General features: G+C 39.5%; 1 protein-coding gene across 2 annotated transcripts in view; it reads right to left on the minus strand.

The window, feature by feature from the left end:
* Positions 1–19778, minus strand: part of gpc5b (glypican 5b) — a 46236-nt gene that overhangs the window by 19663 nt on the left and 6795 nt on the right. For both annotated transcript variants that reach the window (XM_079592202.1, XM_079592201.1), the window contains 6 exons: positions 17857–18018; positions 14794–15503; positions 12572–12753; positions 12403–12462; positions 11885–12007; positions 3815–3935 (listed from right to left, as the gene is read on the minus strand). In XM_079592202.1, the coding sequence (XP_079448328.1) occupies positions 3815–3935; positions 11885–12007; positions 12403–12462; positions 12572–12753; positions 14794–15503; positions 17857–18018 (1358 nt within the window). The remainder of the gene's footprint in view (positions 1–3814; positions 3936–11884; positions 12008–12402; positions 12463–12571; positions 12754–14793; positions 15504–17856; positions 18019–19778) is intronic.

Consider the following 19778-nt stretch of genomic DNA (forward strand, 5'->3'; position numbering starts at 1 on the left):
ATGTAAACGGATCGATGGGATGCTTTGGGGGTCTTTTTTGTCAAACCGCGTCTCCTTGACAACAGGCCTCATCAATTGGACGGAGATACACCTCTAATGGTCAAAGGAAAGCGATACCGAGGCGCGTTTGGCAGGGGTCAGATAAACAGACCAATAACTCATCAACATATAAAACATGCTAGGTTGAATACGCTAGTTTACTAATATCTGATTTCACAAATATGTTTCTGAATATAAAAATATCGACACAATGGAACGCACTTGCTTTGGCACTATTGGATAAAAAGATGTGATTGTTGTTATCGTTTGTTATTGTAGTACGAGCAGAATATGACGGTTGGTCGGTGTTGTATTTGTCCCGCCCCTCCTCCACTGTGATTGGACGGCTAGATAAAAAGTGACAGGAGCGCTGCATTTTACCCAAAACTGGTGTTTTAAAAAATTGGAAAAATACGCAAGCCTTGGGAAAAAAATGCTTTTGTTTTGTGGGGGACACATGGCCTTATTGTGCTTCATGCTGGTTTTTGGTCTGCACTAACACTTGACATTTGTTTGCTATAAAAAAGATCCTTCAAAATTCTTCATTGAAAAAATGACACCATACGAGTTTGAAAAGACTAACGGTCAACTATCCATAACTATACCGAACAACAAGGACTTGGATGTCTTCGAATCACACTGAAATATGATGCACACATCCACTTGCATGCCTTATACTGTACGTGTTTGCGTGTTGATGTATGTTTACATTAGATAGCGGGTTATGAAAGCATTCATACTCATTAGCATCCCTCTGTGACACATCTCGGCTCATACAGCTGCGTAAGTTATGCCTGGGGTTTTCTTCATTCGCCATTTTTGCGGGGAGGGCTCATAAATTACTTAGCTTTATGCAAAAGAGTGTTATATCATACTGTCCGCTCAAAGCTAAAGGACGCACAGAAGATTCAGAGAAAAAAAATAATGACGACCTTTGATGTAAACTCAACCATGAGGCACATAAATCTTCCCTGTAGCGCAAGATGGCTCACTCTTGGGACATGCCGTTGCAATATTAATTTCTCAATAAGCGTTGATCAGAGATGGACTGGGACTAAGGTTCTGGTTTTTACTTGAAGATCTCACAGACCTCTAAATGCATAAAGTGACACATAAGACGGCAGGTTGTCATGATACCCTGTGACACTTTTTGTAGTATTCGGTTATATACTTGTTCGGGTATACTTGTTCTTTTCAGGACACTTTATATGGGGCCAATAAGACATATGAAACAAAGACATCTGAAAAGGATCTGTAATTCGTAACAACCCGCAGTACACTGCAAAAAAAAAAAAAAAAAAATCCTTTTCTTTTTTGTGTGAAATTTTTCTTTTTTTTCTTCATGTAATCTTCCAGTTGAAATATCCAGATAACCTTAAAACAAGAACAATTTACTTAATAGGCATACTGCTTAAAATATTAAGATTTGTTTTCTTTAAAATGTGTTTTTGTATTTCTCCAATGAAAGATTTCACTTATTTTAAGAAAAACAAAAAGTTTGAATATCTTATTCAGTAAATGTATCTTGTTTTGAAGACTGAAATATTTTTTACTTGCAAACAAGAGAAAACGCTGATTAAAAGCTCACAAAGAATGAATTATTGTTGTGTACTCAAGGGGGCGATAGAGTTACCTTAAATGTCATTAAATCGAATTCAGGTAAGTTTATATGGCTGTGTCCGAAAGTTAAGGCAGCTGAGCTGACTTGTTGCATCACTGCCCTTATCAAGCAAGGTGCATTATGGGTATTCTCTAGTCATTTAGCGTACATCGGTTGTACACTCGTTATTGCAGTGCATTGTGGGATTGAATGTGTGCACTCGATAATGTCCACTACGGTTTCGGACACCACTACAAATGGCTGTCCCCTCAAATAGTGCCATATTTAAGGCTATGGGGGCAACTTCGGACACAGCCTAACTCTCTGTGCTACCTGAGGAGGCAGCGTTTTTCAGTTTTCGGACTCAGTCTATTATTTTAGTTAACTGGCTTAGGAAGATTTTCCAGCATGACAATAGTTAACCTGAAAGATTTTTTTTTTTTCAGAAACACTCAAAATGTACTAGCATTACATTTTGAATGAACAAGGCACACAGTTAAGCTTGCGAACTTAGAATAATCTGCATTCACATACTTGCGTAGTTTTGTTGAATTCTAGCATACTACTTTTACTATTACTGCCATATAGCAAGAGTAGTATGATAGTACACTTTTAGTGTATTTTTCAACCCATTCCTCAACTTACGTTTAAGTCTCCATTCTGGTATCTCATTCCCACTTTTTACAATTCAATTAATACCTGATTTTATTTGCAAGAGTATCTTATGAATTAGCATTAGTTGTACATCAATGACGTATTTTACCTGTCAGTTTTTACATGGATAGGTTAATTAAATACCAGCCAGCCACGAAAAACTACCACAGGTCACTATGAGAGCAAAAAACATGTGAGACTCTGCAAGACCTCACAGGGGCTTGATGACCTATGGGAATAATGGGAATAATTTCACAAGCGGTTCAAAGTGACCTTCTCTTCAACCCCTGACACAAATCTACTGTACTTTCCCAGCTTTCTTGCCTGTCAGTGACGCAAGTCCTCACAGCAAAGCAATGTGGCCAGGGCTGGGTCAGGTTTGGACATAATGTGGAACCAGAACGTCTGTTTTTAATGGAGCAATGAAAGATGTTACAAAATGGGGGCCGACTGAGCTGCCGTCCGTCTCCTCCCAAAAGCAGCTGCAGGAGTGACAGACTTTGTCGTCATGCCAAGGAGGTCTTCAACACTCCTGCTGGGGATTCTTGGTCTGATCTTGCTCTAGTCTGATAACAGAGCAAACCCTGGCCTAATGACACCGTCTCACCACTCTTGACATGTGCGCTGGCGTTGAGTTGGCCAAGACTATTTTTGTTTGGTGGGCAAGCTTGAAACTAGCGCTTCTGGCGGTTCTTAATGTCTTCTCTTTGGCTTGCAAAGCAAACATTCAGTGAATGTTTTATAAAAAGGAATGCACACAAGCCAAAGCTGTACTTATTTTATCCGATTGTTACTAGTCAGATTGCATGATTTGACCATGGTAAGATCTTGATCAATGGTCAACGATAATATGCATCTTAGAAAACTTACGTCACGATTGACAGCATTGACTTATCAATTACATTCTGACATCCGCATTGACATGCAAAATTACAGCAAAAACCCAAACAAGCTCTGGCTTTCTCTCATTGGTTCCTCAATCGATGGTCATTGAATGAACTTTGTAGTTGTACTGCCAAATATTTCAGACAAATCTTCCATCTGAAAGAATGTCACTCTAAATTTCAGTGTACATTTATGATTTTAGCTTGTCAATCAAGCTCCCAATAGATTTTTCGCATCAAAGGAAAAAGGTTGGGAATTGGTCGTGGCATGGATTGTGTATTACAAACACCTGATCAGTTTTAAGTTTATCTAAACATTTTGGACAATGTTGGTTTAAACTCTTTGTGTGCAAGGGCTCAACCTCCTGATTTTCAGAACTTGCTCAGTGCACGTCCACTCTACATGAAAAAAGCCAATTTTGCCCTACGACAAAAAAAAAATCTCTCACAATTCCTTAAAGTTCTTTGAGATATCTTGGCAAACTCGTGGTGAAAATTGTACAGAGTGCACAGACTTAAGCCCTAGAAAGATTTTGTTGAGCTTACGGTTAGAGGGTCAGGGTAAGGGTTAAGAACATATCGTTTGGGTCAAATGTGGCAGGATGGACGCTCTGACCTCAGATGTTTTTGGACCTACCTGGTTAAAGTGCTCTAGCTTTTCCTTCACGTTGACCAAGTTTGGATCCACACTTCTGACCTTTATCTCTGGGTTTTGTCTTTGGGCTTGCAGTCCATTCCCCACCACATGGCCTGTATAACTGTGGCAGAAATAGAGCAAGAGATAAGTTACCTTCACAGAAATCAAGCTCACTTTGGACTGCTAATGATCTACTAATTCTGAGTTCTGGAGTCCTAAAAATGCAGGGAATGCTCAAGGCTTGTCTATTAGAAACACACCCAAGGATTAATCGGACACTCATACAGGCTTTTCACCCACATAAATGATTCATTATGAAACCCGCAGTGAAGCCTGAAGACACAACTGTGCAGAAAATGTAGGTATTGACTCTGCGCCCTTATATTAGAGATCATGAAGGAGGCATCTGGAGGGCGGCCTTAAATAAAGGCCAAGTCGATGCAACCAAGACAGTCCACACAACATGATTATCTGCTAAACAGTATTCAAGTGAGCGATAAACACATCTGGTTAGATGGACAATAAAACCATTTCATGGATCCCTAAGAATTCTATTTTTAAAGAAGGAAACAAGCATGGTTAAAAGGTCTCGATAGGTCTTCAATCTTTACTCTTTGGGGGGACATCTCAACATTGGTTGCCATGGTGACTGTCAGAGTGCCATGCTCAGCAGCCTATAAGATCAATGGGTCAAGCTCGGGCAGGGCAGATAGGTTAAAACTTTGATTAAGCACAGAGCGTGAACTTTAAATACAGAGATGATTGTTGGTATGAATAAATTACAGGCATGTAAAGCTGCAGGGATTTTATTGACTAAAATAAGCCAAAAATTGTTCTTTAATCTTGTTTAATATAAGTAAATATGTGGTTGCTAGGGCGTTGCTAGGTGCTTATTTTCTGGTCCAAGTCAAAGGAGCACAATTTTAAAGGCCACAATTAAAATGTCCAAAATGCAAATAAAAAGCTTAACATCATTTAAAATATATTCAGAATGTTGCTTTGTAGTTGCTAGGGTGTTGCTAGGGGGTTATTGTCTGGTCCAAGTCAAAGGAGTCTAGATTAGAATGTCCAAAATTGTATGATATACATCATATTTAGAATGTACACCATATATATTAAATTACTCTTACACATTAAATGCATCAATATATGACATGACAAAATATTTAATGAATGTAAGGGAACTTTTCATCAAGAGACAGAAACTAAAGCAAAGCAATTTTCCAGATCATGAACAGTAAACATACCTCAATGTATGCAAAATTGTTTGTCTATGCAATTGCTAGATTATCATACAGAAGCTATTTTCTGCAACAATGTCCTTGAGACAGACAGTCAGACAGACGGATCAAAGGGTTAACAGTGGGGGGCATATAAACCACGGCAGGGGGGCAGAATAATGCAGCAGTGTGCCTGCACATCAATAAATGAATGCTTGTGGGAGAATCGCCCCGCTGTTTTCACCACAGCTAATCTAAGTGAATAAATAATGACCCCAGACACCTCATGCTGCATCCGAACAGCATCCGAACACACGGCTCACTTTGCAAGGTGGGACCACTTTGTCAGGAACTGATGTGAGACGGACTTGTTTGTTGGTTTGTGCTTTTTAGCTGTCATGCGTAAATGCATTTTGGCGGCAGGTACGGTGGAGATGAGATATGCGAGTATTCACTATGTGAGAGGAGCGGATAATGTGGCTTATTTAAAAGAAGAATGAGCTGTCTGTGGATGGATACTGTTATTTTTAAGGCTCATTCTTTCTTCGGTGCGCCAAATTACCTATCCGTATGCGCATAATTAAAGAGGAAACAATCTGCTCGATGTGTTTCAATAAACATACAGCCAACCTTAAGATTCTGATCATCAAAAATAAAAATCGTTATGGAAATGTCCAATATTATGACTGTTGAAATGGCCACTCGCCTTCTATATTCAGCAGACACTCACACAAACTATGAATATAACATTTCCACAACATACTTCACCTTAACTGTGTTGTATTTTTGATGAACCACAATACAAATCTAGCAATGGTTTTGAATAGTGTATTACTACACATTAAAATGTAGCCTTATTTACTCCCTTAAAAAATGTCCTCGGTCTTAGATTAGTTAATTAAATACTGCACAATCTAAATTAACTAAGCAAATTACATTTAGTTTTGCTAGGACATTCTTAGCTGGTTGCTAGGTTTTAAAGGGTGGTCGCTGGGGCATTTTTAGGTGGATGTGTACTGAACCAAGTCCAAAAAGAAAAACCACACACACACTTTGAAGTTTCAACAATATTCTGGACTATTGTTGTATATGATTTGTTAGTTTGCCAGGCAAAAATATTCAGATTTGAGAAACTCCTTAAGCCCAAAGAATAGTCCCCCCCCCCCAGCATACTACACACACAGCCTGATTTTTAACCATGTGTAACCAGTCCTACTCGACCTGCTCAGAGCGGGATTCAAACTAGCGTCTGCGGCATGGGAGGCGGGCATGCATAAACGACACTAAAGATCTCAGCCTCTAGTTCTTGAGGCCAAGGGAGTGAGGTTTACATGCACAACTGTTACTAGCTTGCCTTCATTACACTTACCCACATAAACCTCACTCGCATTCGGGTCACGGCACCAAATGTTATCAGACTAGCTCAACCTGCTCTGAGCGGGATTCGAACCAGTGTCTCTAGCATGGGAGGCAGGCGTGCTATACCGCAGTCTTTAGCATCTCTAGCATAAGTTGCTAGCATGCCTCTCAAAGGCAAGGAGAGTGAGGTTTTATACACAGAGCTTTTACTAGCTTGCCTCTGTTACACGAGCGTTCTCTGTACACTCAGCTCGCCCATTCGACCTTAATTTTTTGGGGAAATAATTAGTTGGCTAGGACCGTTGTTTTACAGTCAAAAACTAAACAGATGAGCCAGAACAACGACCTACTGGTGATAGCAACAAGTGAGTGCTTGTGTGAGGGGATACATCCAACTCTAGTACAAATACATTTATATCACTCATACCTTCTGGAGAGAAATAGAGCAGACACTGGAGAAGGACAAAACATTTTAGTCTATGGGTTTGGATGTACGCATACACTAAAGGCCTGTTCACACCAAGAACGATAACTATAAAGATTAATATATTAGCGTGAATTCCAACTAACGATATTGTTCTGTTTATTATAAGCATACACTGCCGCTTTAAATGCTAAATCTCTTTAAAGCAGGATTATGATTGGCTGCTAATCGTTCATCAGCTGGAAAAAAATCAGTGTGAAAGTGGTTCCAACGATATTATTTCTCTGTGCCGTTCTCATTACACTGTAGTTGTGGCGTGAACTCTGCTATTCTTTCACTTTTAGAACAATTTTAAAACTATTTCTTTATTGTTATTGTTATAGATATCCTTGGTATGAACGCGTTTTAAAAGTTCACATCAAAACTGAAGTATACTTTACGTTTTAGCTATGGTAAATGCAAAATGCCTCAGCGAGTGCCACTAATATTAGCATAGCCTGCCATGTTTCACCCCCACACAATCCAATCAAATACCGATTAAAAAGTCCTGCTCTCCCCCGAAAAGTTTCCTTTCCACGAAACAAAGACCACAACAAACAAGCCATCTCATAAAATGCTTTGATTATGACACAGACAAACTGTTTCAAATAAGCAACAAAGAACATCAGGCTCTTTAAACAGATGTGGTAGCGAGAACATGGGTCTTCAGTTAAGTGCGGTGGGCTTGTCACTGCAGTCACCCACATTTCTCACAATAATTAGCAGCTAAATGAATCCAAACCAGAAAAAAAAAAATTCAGAGAAAATATTTACCCAGCTCAAGACCAAAGACTTTGGAGTTCCCCTTTAACTAAACGCTGCTTATTTTCCCAAAGAAACCACACACATTTAACACTGTGAGGAGTAAAGCTCCAATTAAATTCATCTGCTATACTGGATTAGCTCATTTGTTTGCTCAGAAGGTTATGAAACTCAGCACCTAATGAGCTAGCAATATCCGTTCTTCATGAGCTGTGCATTAGAAGTTCCTCCGTTCTTTCAGAACAGCTTTTCAACAAGTTATTGCCTTTGGCATCGAAACGCAGCCAAAACCGATGCCATATGCTAATATTTCAACAAGTCCTTTTCTTTACAATACACAACTTTAGTGTTTAGCATCTGAGTAAGCTATGCTATCCTGTCTTACGTCAGCATGAATTCAGCTGTGCGCCTTCTCATGTGTGTAATAACCGGGTGTAAGACCTTCTGGTTGCTAGTTTTCCATCCTATTTATTGTCTGTGGTCTATGAAGTTGGGAAGGGCCCATGCTAATGTAGGACAGCTGTAATATATCTAGTCAGCTTTGAACTGCACAAAGCTAACAGTGCCGTTCTGTATTAAAGCAGCTGTTTGGAATTGAGTAATTCAATAAAAAGTTGTAATACAAGCTCTGGATATCCTATATGCAGTTACAGTATCCGTTACAGGTTTTCAGGTCAATCGTGTATCATGTAGCATTTGTAGGCTATGAAACCTAGTGAAAATGCTCAAAAAGGCTGTCTAGGTAGATAGTTTACTAGGTTTTCAGATGGCCTCAGTGTATATTTCACCAAATAGTTGCACAAAAGTTCCTCAACCCATAGTCCTGTTGAAACCGGTGCTAAATAGGCTAAAATTGCACTGTACTGAATTGAAATTAAGTCATTATGATCCTTATCACAGCTAACACACCTCCGGCCTTTAGGCGTATTATACCAAACACTGTGTCTGTTAGCATTAGCATTATTAGCATGCAGAGGTAAGTATAGTGTGGCTAAACTGAACATGCTACACATAATGTTCATTTTATATGGAAAAGAACAAATGTAAGTTAAAAATAGAGAAATTAACTATGAAATGCAATTCCTAATTTGTCAAATGTAGCCTTTTAGGTCTTAGCAAAGTTACGTGGTAATAACCTGTCTAAGCTGGTCACCACTGTTTTCAGGCACTACACCAAAATGGAAAATCGATTTTAAGCTACTAGTTGTGTTTACATACTAAACCATTTAGACTATCAACAAACCGGTTAGCTGTTTATACCAAGTTAGGGCTGTGTCAGGGTGGTTTATTTAAAACATGGCTGGTTGACCAGCTAATTTGATTATCGTGGACTATCTAATGAGAAGCTTGGACCAGTTAATGAAATACTTGGTATTAGTCCATGCTAAAAAGCTACGAGCTACTAGCTTTAGGCCAATTGTACAGCTAAACACTAATTAAACCCCATTAAACCAGCTTTCATCAGGGAAGTAACATGTTCAGTCTTAAGCTCTTAAAAACTAAAAGAAGTGTTATGGTGAGCACAAGGGCGAGTCCTCAGTGAAAACACATCATCTAATAGAGCTGTAATGGAGGATACGACCAGTGTAAGACCACAGAGGAAAGGAAACACACACACACACACACACACACACACACACACACACACACACACACACACACACACACACACACACACACACACACACACACACACACACACACACACACACACACACACACACACACACACACACACGTCAAATCAGTCATGAACACAACATTGAGAACGAGGCTATAGCGTTTCAGGATGATTGACAGTCAGCAGGCCATACTTTTCCAATCCTTTCACCTTTTATGTGGGTGAAAGTTTGGCATTGCGGCAGTAATGGACAAAACGTGAGAGAAGAAGAGAGAGAAACTATGAACGACCCAAAAGGACTTTGACTTGGGATGGTAGTTGCCTAAAATAAAAACAAAAACACACTGTTTCCACAGTAACCTCACACATCCAGTCACTTGGATCCTGGCTGACACCAAGTTATAAGACATGCTAACATTTCCTTGGTAAACTCCACCATCCCACGAAACAGACATTCATGCACTTCACTGTGCAGTGGGAGGTGAACCACAACTCCAGCTAAGCACTTTCTAAAAGGACCTTGTTCGCTCAATTTGAAATTGTACATAGCTATACAAATGGACCTGAAAAGTCCAAGCTAAAAATGCATGTTTTGGACTGGAGTCAGTGTAAAAGCTTGGCCATATTGTGAACACATGTTTTCCCCCAATGTGTTTCTTTGACCCACTGTTTATTATGACCAAGTGACAGAATATTTTTAGATGGCTAATACATGCAATCATTGTTCTTTTCTTCCTTATGACGGACTGAACAAAAGGTTCAAGCCGTTAAATGGGGAAAACTATTTTGGCCAGAGGGGGGCAGTGTTAACTCTTTTAAAGAGGTTGTAAACAGCATGTTAACATGCTAATTTCACTATTTTTTTACGGTGTATATCATGTATATTGTGCACAGAATGCAAATGATCTGCAAGCTTGGATTATCCAGATGACCTACTACTACAAAATTTAGAGCGTATAGCGAGGAATATCCCACAATGCACTGCACTGCACTCAACTTGACTTTCCATTTCCAATGTGATGAGTGAACTAAGTAACATCAGCTGGGATTTGTCTCTTTCTCGACTCATTGTTTAATCATTATTTAACTATTTAATCAGTCAAATGTTGACATTTTACACAAATAGTTAAAAAAAAACGAACAAACTGTAATTCCAAGGTGAGTGGTAGACACACGCACAGTATACAACTGTTAAAAAACATTGTTGTATGAGTACTATACTACTAGTTTTATTAAGTACATAGAAAGCTAGTATACGTAGTATAATTTTGTTAGCATTGCATTGCTGTTAGCATGTTCTGTTCACATTTGTACATTTGTAATTTAGTGTGTAGTAAGCAGTGTGCTAGTATTATATTCCAAACATAGCCTATAGCCTTTGTACCAGCAAATAGAGAGAATTACTATTCGTTTATGTGACAGATTAGCAAGCTAGTCAATTCTTTCTTTGCTAACAGTTTTTGGAATCTCTGTATTAGAAAATACAAAGCATGCTTTTATAATTTCCCACTGATTTATGTTGTCTGAAAGATAAAGATTTAGTGGTTACTTAAATGCCATATGGCAAAAATGTCAACATGTGGCATTAGCTAAATTTAGAGTTTACATTTTATATTGGACCTGTTTGCAGCCAATCGATGGCATGTAGTGAACCACCAAATCCTTCTCTTTCAGACAAAACAATTCAGTTTGACGTAATAAAAAGTGGTCTTGTCTTAATACCAATTCCACAAACCAAAAAAAACAAAAACAAAAGATTAGCAAGCTAGTCATTTTTTCTCCTTGGTAACAATGGCCTGTCTCCAGGACTACCCTGTGTTTGTCCCACTGGGGGCCCCCAGTATGGATGGTGCCAGCCCTGCGTTTAAGCCATAGTGTGGATGGCGATGGGGTAATTTGTCCAGGGGGAGGGTGGGGAGTGGGATCTCTAACCTCTCAGCCAACGCTGAGGAGCAAAAGAGGCCCGATTGGGGATATATATGGACTTATAAAACTTCCATCCTAGCAAAGTGGTCGTGTCCATTTTGTGCTGAGGAAGCCAAATAAGAATGTGTTTAAATGAACATATGTTGATAGCGAAACCGCCTATATGCAAATGTTTATTTTGAGTGTGTGTTTTTCAGGGAATCTCATTTGTGTCACAATAGAGCTCCAGAACTTTCTGAATGAAGCTTCTGTCCGGAAGAGGATTGGAGAAAAGCCACGATAATCCATGGCAACCATCACTCCTCTTGGCCATCTTATGAACTTCACGACCTCACAGAGTGGATAGAGACCTTTATGGATAGAGATCGGATTTGATTGCCTACAATTACAATCAGTTTGGGACTTTGGCTGGACAAAAACAAAAACATTCTTCAGCCAGTCCGGAAATCTTCTTTTGGTTCAATATGCTGCATTTTTTTTTCAATATAGAGCCACTCAAAGAAATTGACTGATGATGATGTAGAATAATATGGCAATGTGCAAATCTTGCCAATATGATATTATTGGCTCTAAAACAGGAATATGGGTCATTGACATAAAATAAAATAGTATAAAAATCCAGTTTAAAAGGAATAAAGACAAAAAAGAGCACCCTGTTATTGACCAATATTCATCTAAGCATTAATATGCCAATTGGAGTTCGTCTGACAAGACCTTACCTCTCCACCACATCTTCTCCACTCCAGCAGGTGTTTTCATCCATCACTACCTCCCCCTCGCACAGCATCTCTGGCAGGGTGGAGAAGAACGATTTGTATCGCTGAATGTAGCCCATAAACTCCCTGCAGGAAGTTCAGGCATCCAGGAAGTTATCAAAAAGTATCAAACCAGGCATAATTATACAGTACAACCAGTTCTGCCCCAGTCATCACGCTTCTCTAATCAAACATGCCCAAACACTGAGAGATACAAGTGGCAGATTGGTCTCCCATACTTGTTTGTGACTGTTATTAATGCTGACAGCGATCTTCCTTGCTCGCACACGTTCATTTGATGTGAGATCAAATCATTAAAACATTCTTAGGCTGACAGCCAAGTAATTTTTATGACAAAATAATTAGAGATAATTAAAAAAAAATTGTATGGGGTACTATTGGAAATTCGTGAAACACAACAGCCCGGAAGCTGAATTGCTATTTCTATAAATGTTAGTTAGTCCCATTTAATACACACTTACTTTGAAATCTTTTTCAGGCTTCTGGGTTTGTCGTTTTTGGAAGGTTTCAGTGGCAGAGACCTGGAGTCACCGACAAGTGCAGATGTTAGAGGAAAGAAGACAAACCTGATTTGTAAGGATTTAAAAGGGTCAAAATATGTTCAACAATTGATGCATGTCATTTTCTCACCTTTTTTTTAGCGTTATGTGCTCGTGTTGGTTGGCTGTTTCAGGCAGTGTTGTCGGGCTGGAGGACGTTACTGAGGTTTGAAGTTCAATGGTGGGGTTTATTGAAGGAGTCAAACTTCTTGAGGTGGGACTGACTGGAGTGGAGGAAACCGATTCAGTCAAGGAACCACAAACTTTACCTACCTGAAAGAGAGAGATGAGGAATAAAGATCCACTGAATTATTATGGGTTTGAAAAATCATGGTGAATGGCAAAATGTAAGCCTGTTTGAACTGACTCACACCAATTCAAAGACATTACTCCATCTAGTGGCCACTGATAAATGGTACAATAACACTCTACAATATTGTTGATTTTTAATGGGAAACGTCTTGCACAATAATCTCGAGGTTTAACTGTATTTAACTGTACTGGATACTGAATTATAATACATTAACATTTCTGTATACATCAAATGTGTTTTTGATTTTATTCAGTATCCCATCATCGCAAAAAAAATAAAATAAAAATAAGCATAAAAATAAGATAAAAAAATTTTTTTGTTTTGTTTTGCCGCATCTGGGCGATGTACCAAAAATGACAAAACAGAATGAGGGCTGAAAAAGTGGTCTATGTGAGCGTGTGTAAACGTGTTTGTATTTGTATATCTTCAGCAGCGCTTTATTTATCTAAGGATTAGGCGAACTTTCTCATTGCCCTACTCTGGCCCCTCGCTAGCTGCATTGCATTTTGGGAAGGGGCCGGCCGGTTCACGGGAGCCGTCTTTGTCCAGAGGTGAATTTGCATGCAGGACATCCGGCTAATTGGGACCAGACAACACCCAAACAACTCAAGCAGCACCAAGATAGCGCCAGACCACAAGCAGCGTGAGGGACTGGAGAGGCACCATAGTCCTCCATGTCAACACTGGGCACCACATATAGACATCTTATAAACAATTAAGTTATCACAAGTTATTCTTTAGAATCTCTTTTTTTTTACAATTAGCAGAAGCTAGTCAATTTAGCTAGACACCAACATGGACAAGTAGCGTGACATTCCCTCTTCTTCGAAAACTATGAACAAAAACTATGCAAGTTAGTTCAAAAAGAGCAAAAGTACCACTTCAAATAAGGATTCTCTAACAATGATGGTTTGTGCAGTTAATCACAAGAGCACAAGAGCATAAGAAAAAAAAAACTATATTTATTGAATGTCGGGCCGTCACTTTATGTCCACTGTAAACTTGGGGTCCCAAAGGAGAATCACTGGCGTAGAGTGTGTTTTTGGTCAAATTATAACTTCACCTACCTGTCTTGGGGTTGCATCTAACAACTTTTCTAGAGCTCTTGTACAACCCTTAAGACTCCGAACCAGGTAACGTGAAACTAAAGTCATTCCAGCCTCGTGGCATCAGTGAGTGAGCAACACTTGATCCAACTATGGAGTGTTAAGGGGTGGGGGCGAGGGGGGGGGGGGGGGGGGGGTCAAACTCCCACAAGCAGCCTCCATTGTAAAGCGTTAAGCTTGGTGTTAGAGTTTATGGGGGCTGCGGTTGGGGGCTTAAGTAATATTATCTCTCATTCTGACTGGCAAGTCTATGCTCTTTGAGACAGATTTGTGGGAATGCGGTCTCAAACTTGACCTGCCCATAGAGAGCTGTCAGCACCAGGACATGATAGGTGCAAAGCTGAGCTGTCACGAAACCCTTGACCCCTGCGTCCCCTCAAGCACAATTCCAGTGAAATAGTCAAGTGAGAGAGACCGGCAGACGGCCGTCCTATGGCGTGCACACAGACTCTTGGCGTTGATGGTATGAATAGCCTCAGGGCTGGGTATTCACTTACAGACAGCCATATTCACACTGTCATGACCAACACATTTTTTACAGAACGTGTCATATTACCACATAATCATACTCTTAATCATTGAGCTAATAATAAATCCCTTGCAGATTTATTAAATCACTGGGCTCCATTGTGAAAATACACATTTTTAGGCTAAAAGCTAATTTATAAGACTTCTACATTTAAGATTTAAGCACATGCAAATATTGCAGATTAGCATGTGCCAAACTTGCAATGGCACAGGCTATGATTGGTCAAGACATTTGATATGCACCAATCAGCGAACATGCTGCTGCAAGTTCATGCGTGCTCGGCCTGATTAGTCCAGCATATGGTGTATCTCGTTTGTGGAATAAAAATAAATGTGTTCTATGAATCAGAGAGTAGCATGACTCACCACGGCGCTGAGATGTGGCCCATGCAGTTGCGCATTAAGGATGGCATCATTAATTCTTTCCCGGATGCGTAGAAGTGCCAGTTCCAATTCGTATCCCCCTGCTAGTGCCCCGCTCAGCTCTTCCAGCAATGCTACATAACGTCGCCAGGGCCCATCCAGCTCAGACAGGCCTGCCAGGCAACCTCGCATCACATTGAGACACAGGCCTGTGCATGGCCGGATCAGGGTCAGTCCGCGGCAGTGCGGACAGAACAACATCCCCACCAGTGCACGTCCACACTGCTTTGTCATCCCCACCGACTCAGTGACATTCAGAACCTCGGCACCCATTGCCAGTGCCCGATTGAGGGCACGACCAGCCACTAGCGCCCTAGACAGTCCCTGAGCAAGTGCCTGTGGGTAAAGGCCAAAGGGGTTGACGTCATGCCGTGTGGCACGTAGGCACTCGCTTCCTTCGGAGGACCAGGTAGAAACAGGAGAGCCCAAGCCAGGATTGACCAGGTGTTGGTATACCAACGGGAAGAGTTTGTCATAGAAACTGTGGACGGAGTGTTCCACAGAGATATTGGCATCGCCACGGAGGTAGAGATCAAGGTCAGAGAAGAGGGTAGACACTAAAGGTCTTGCATCTTGAGAGATTGTCTTGTAGGTGCTGTCAAAGAGCGAGTAGGTATTGTTTAGAGTGAAGGAGAGTAGGGAATGGAAGGTATCTGTGGGAAGAGGTAATAAAAGAGAAATTACACACATGAACAGCTATTTCATAGTCAACCGAGACACAAACATTCGTAACATGAGTGGACTAACAATTGCGGTAATTTTGTTTGACATTTACGAGAGGGTCAAACATAGTCTGTCACGGTCCACCTCTGCCTTGTCTCACATTGCTTACAACTCTTTCTTATGCATCTAATCTCTCTTTCCATTGGACTAATGGAAGCTGACAACATTTAATCCATGGATCTTTTGGACTGCCGCTATTGGGCTGAAGGTTAGTTTGGAGATATGTGACACATGCGACTCGCTTATTACCAATTTTAGCAGTCAGGGCGACATCTTATACCTCACTTTGCCTACGGGGTGCAAATGGAAGTCGAGGATCATAGTCAGTTGTACCATGCACATTATTTACAATGGCATATTAATTTTTGTATGACATGTGACAGACGGGTACTTAAGTAGACAGCTGGTAGAAGCCTTCAAAGTGCAGTTTGCCTTAGTGTCATCTCATTCATAACAACCAAAGCATTCCAGCTCTGTCTTATTTCTATGAGAATGACTAGCATGCTAACAAGCCAAAAGTTATGATTGCTCTTTATTGATGGAGAAACAAAAGAACACCTGTTTGACCAACAATACTAAGACACCCAAAATAATCTTTCTATAACAAGCCTTTGAGGTTTTGCAAGAAAAGATGCCTAAAAATTCAGACTAGGGTGTATCTTGGCAACTACATCCAAACACCTCAGTATCAGGTGACATGGCAGGGGATTATGCCTGGATCGTGTAATGGGGTTCTTCTCATATGGTTCTGGGCGATGGAGGCATGTGGGGGGAGGTCATGCAGATCGCAGGGATCACCGAGGGCGCCCGGGAATCACCACAACTGACCTCTAACCTCTGGGACAGCAGAATGTTCTGAGAAGATGGATAGAAGGGTCAACTTGGATGACTGAACCCCTGATAGCTCTATTAACTCAGTGCCTGTTGGATTTGATATGGGTCCCTCTTTAAAAAAGATCAGAGTCAGAATAACTCCACTCACTGTACCCAGTCCAGATCTGAATTTAGATCAAGAGAAGGCAGCACACAGTATTTTTAGTGCCTTTTGGATAGCTAGGATGTGAGCAGCATATGTTGGATTTGATTTACAATGGAATTACTCCAGTACAAAGGACAGAGATGACTTTTCAAATAGATCACCCAAAAATATACTTACTTTTAACATTTTAACAGTTCATCCTCCATCGCCTTTGACGTCAACAATATCAAACATCTTTGGTTCTCACATGTCTTAACATTGGTGTCATTTTTGGACCTTGACAGTTCTTGTCCCCATTATTGTCTTCCATGGAAGAAAGAAAATCATACTGCTAAGTTTTGGGTGAACTAACACTTGAACAGACACATTCCCAAGAGAGTCCATAAGGTTTGTACTTGAATTATTACTTTCCCCCTTAAACACGAAGGCATATAGACAAAAAGCGATCTACATTAAAAATCCTCTTTCACGTGGGAATGAAAAACACTTTACAGACCTTCTTTCTTTTAAACAGGACACCAGCTACAACCATGCGAAAAGTAGCAGAAAAGGACAACTGATCTTTTCAAAAGCTCTCATTATAGAGCAATACATTGAAGTGCAGTGAGACGGATCTCCACGGATACGCCAAGAATTTCTACATTTCTCTCTTCGTTTGCTTTAAACTCGTTAAATATTCACTCGGCTGGCAGCAAAGACAGAGAGGACAGCGACTGTGCCCTTTTCCTATGAACCTGAAAGGGTTTTTGTGCAAGTTTGGGTAGACAAATTGGATGAACTTAAATATTTGGTTGGGCGAGGTTATAGTTGTAAATTTGATGGTTTATAACGTCATATGTTATACATGGAAACTCACTGGAGTAGATAATAATATGCATAGAGCTAAGTGCGTGTGTGTGTGTGTAGCAACTTTCTGATTGGTTCTTTTTGTACGTTTTATCCAAACACTGATTCTGAAAGGCCTAATCCTACAGTACCAGGCAGTCAACCTCTAAGAAACACATGTACTGCTTCACAGGAGACCTCAGGCAGATAAAGGATCATTCTGTGAGCATGAAAAACAGCGGACAAAAAGCAAATCTCCAAGTAACCTCGGAAAGTCACAGTATACGACTCATGAGATGTTAAACACCTCCCTGCAGTGTATCCATACATGCATACAAAGCTACAGCATGTAGTGAACGTGTGAACCACCTGCTGTGGCAGGGACTTGATCCCATGACCTCTTGCTCCTGCTGCAAATGCAAAAAGCACATAACCAAGCATCTATTTGACAAAAGGCGTCACTTAATATCGATACACACCCTGGAAGGTAGAGGCATGGCCCAGGATGAGATATTTGAGTTCGAAGCTATAGGAGAGAATGCTGTGGTGTGTGTCTCTCTGGGCGGCGGCGTAGTAGCTCTCCTCCATCTTGCGGGTGCAACATGTGGGACCCTGGTGTTTGCAGATGAGAAGATCTGCATCTGTGGAGGATTAATCAAATAATGTGTTTTCACTAAACATTAAACCTCTCCAAACTAAATCACGTCTTGGAATAAAGTTCTGATCATAGTATTTATGCATACAAATGTTTGATTTGTTTTTACCTTTTCTATTTTTGATGTTCTGGGAATTGTTTTGCATTTCGTAAATTCATTTACAGTTCAAATTTAACTGACATTTTGCTGTTTAAAGAGAGGTACCATTACGACAACTTTTGATCATTACCGTCAAGTGGATTTTTTATATTGTGTGTTATATATTTTATATAAATTGTATACATATTGTAAATGCCCCAAAAATATATGATTTTAAAATTAAGTTATTAGAAAAAAAGTACAGAGTACAACTTCATTTTAACAGTTTTTATAACTTTACTACAGAGTAAGTAAAAATCTGATACCTAACCTAAATTGATAAGTTCTAGAAAGTGGCCTTTCAGCACTTTAAAAAAATTAAGGAAATATAATTAAACACGGTAAAAAAGTATATGATCAATAAGTTATGACAACATATGTTTTTACATTGCTCTAACTCATCAAAATATGTTAAGCAATTTTCGACTTTTTTATAAGTTAAACAAGATTCAACACATTTTTAAGTCAGTTTAATGTAATTTAAGTTGAAATAACTTAAACATCCAAGTTGATAAAAAATATAAGGCAGCAACTTTTTTTTTTTTTTTTTTACAATAAAGAGACAACAAAAAGCAACAGATTACATTTTTTTTAAATACTATAATGTTTTCAAGCATTTTTTCATAAAAATAACCCTACGGGACAGAAATAACACATATACAGTATGGTTGTATAGCAAGAGGGTGCATGTAAATAGAGCACATGTGATCAAGACAGACGATATCTGCTCTGTCAGTCACCCTGCCCTATCCTATGTGACCAATTTTACACCAATGGGACCCCATAAGCCACGCATTAGAACAGCTGACTGTGATCACCGGCATTCTGCTGACCTCTCTCACCTCCTCTGCGCTTAATTCGCATGGAGCAATGTCTCAAAACGTACTGTATGTACTAAGAATAAAACTTTGTTTTGTAATGGTCATACTTTTATAATGTATCCTTTCCATAAACAAGAACTTGAGACAAACTGAATATGCCCAGCTTACAATTTCATAGGAACTCCCAAACATTTTTGAGATAACTTCTATTCAGGAATGCGTTTTTGATTTAACACGAAATGTGGAACATGAAAAACATTTGACAGTCTATCCTACACTCCTGTTAATTTTGTCAACACCACTGACATTTCTGATTTATGCTCCGTAATCATATGAATTATTTGTTAGACAACTTTTTTTGGTCACACTTTACATTACAGTTGACACAATGTAGCCAGTAGACAGACTAATATAATATACAAATGAATATGTAAATATTTTTTGGATATTTTTTGTCTAATTAATTACTTCACACATAACTGTCTGACAGGCTATAACTCATTTAAACAATATTCTTCTAATAATTAGGCTATTATAATGACCTCATATAATAAAAATATAAATACACTTTTAAAAACTTGACAGGACTATTTAAATGAAGTGGAAAAGGCGATTAAATGGTCAAAAAAGGGAAAAACGATCACTCACAATGTCTATAAGAAAATTATAAAGACGATATGGGCTATTTTAACTGAACGTTTAAAGGTATACTTCACCCAAAAATGAAAGTTCTGTCATCATTTACTCACTCTCAAGTCGTTCTAAACATTTATGAATTAATTTCCT

Source organism: Phoxinus phoxinus, assembly GCF_949152265.1.
Source record: "Phoxinus phoxinus genome assembly, chromosome: 20".
NCBI lineage: Eukaryota > Metazoa > Chordata > Actinopteri > Cypriniformes > Leuciscidae > Phoxinus > Phoxinus phoxinus.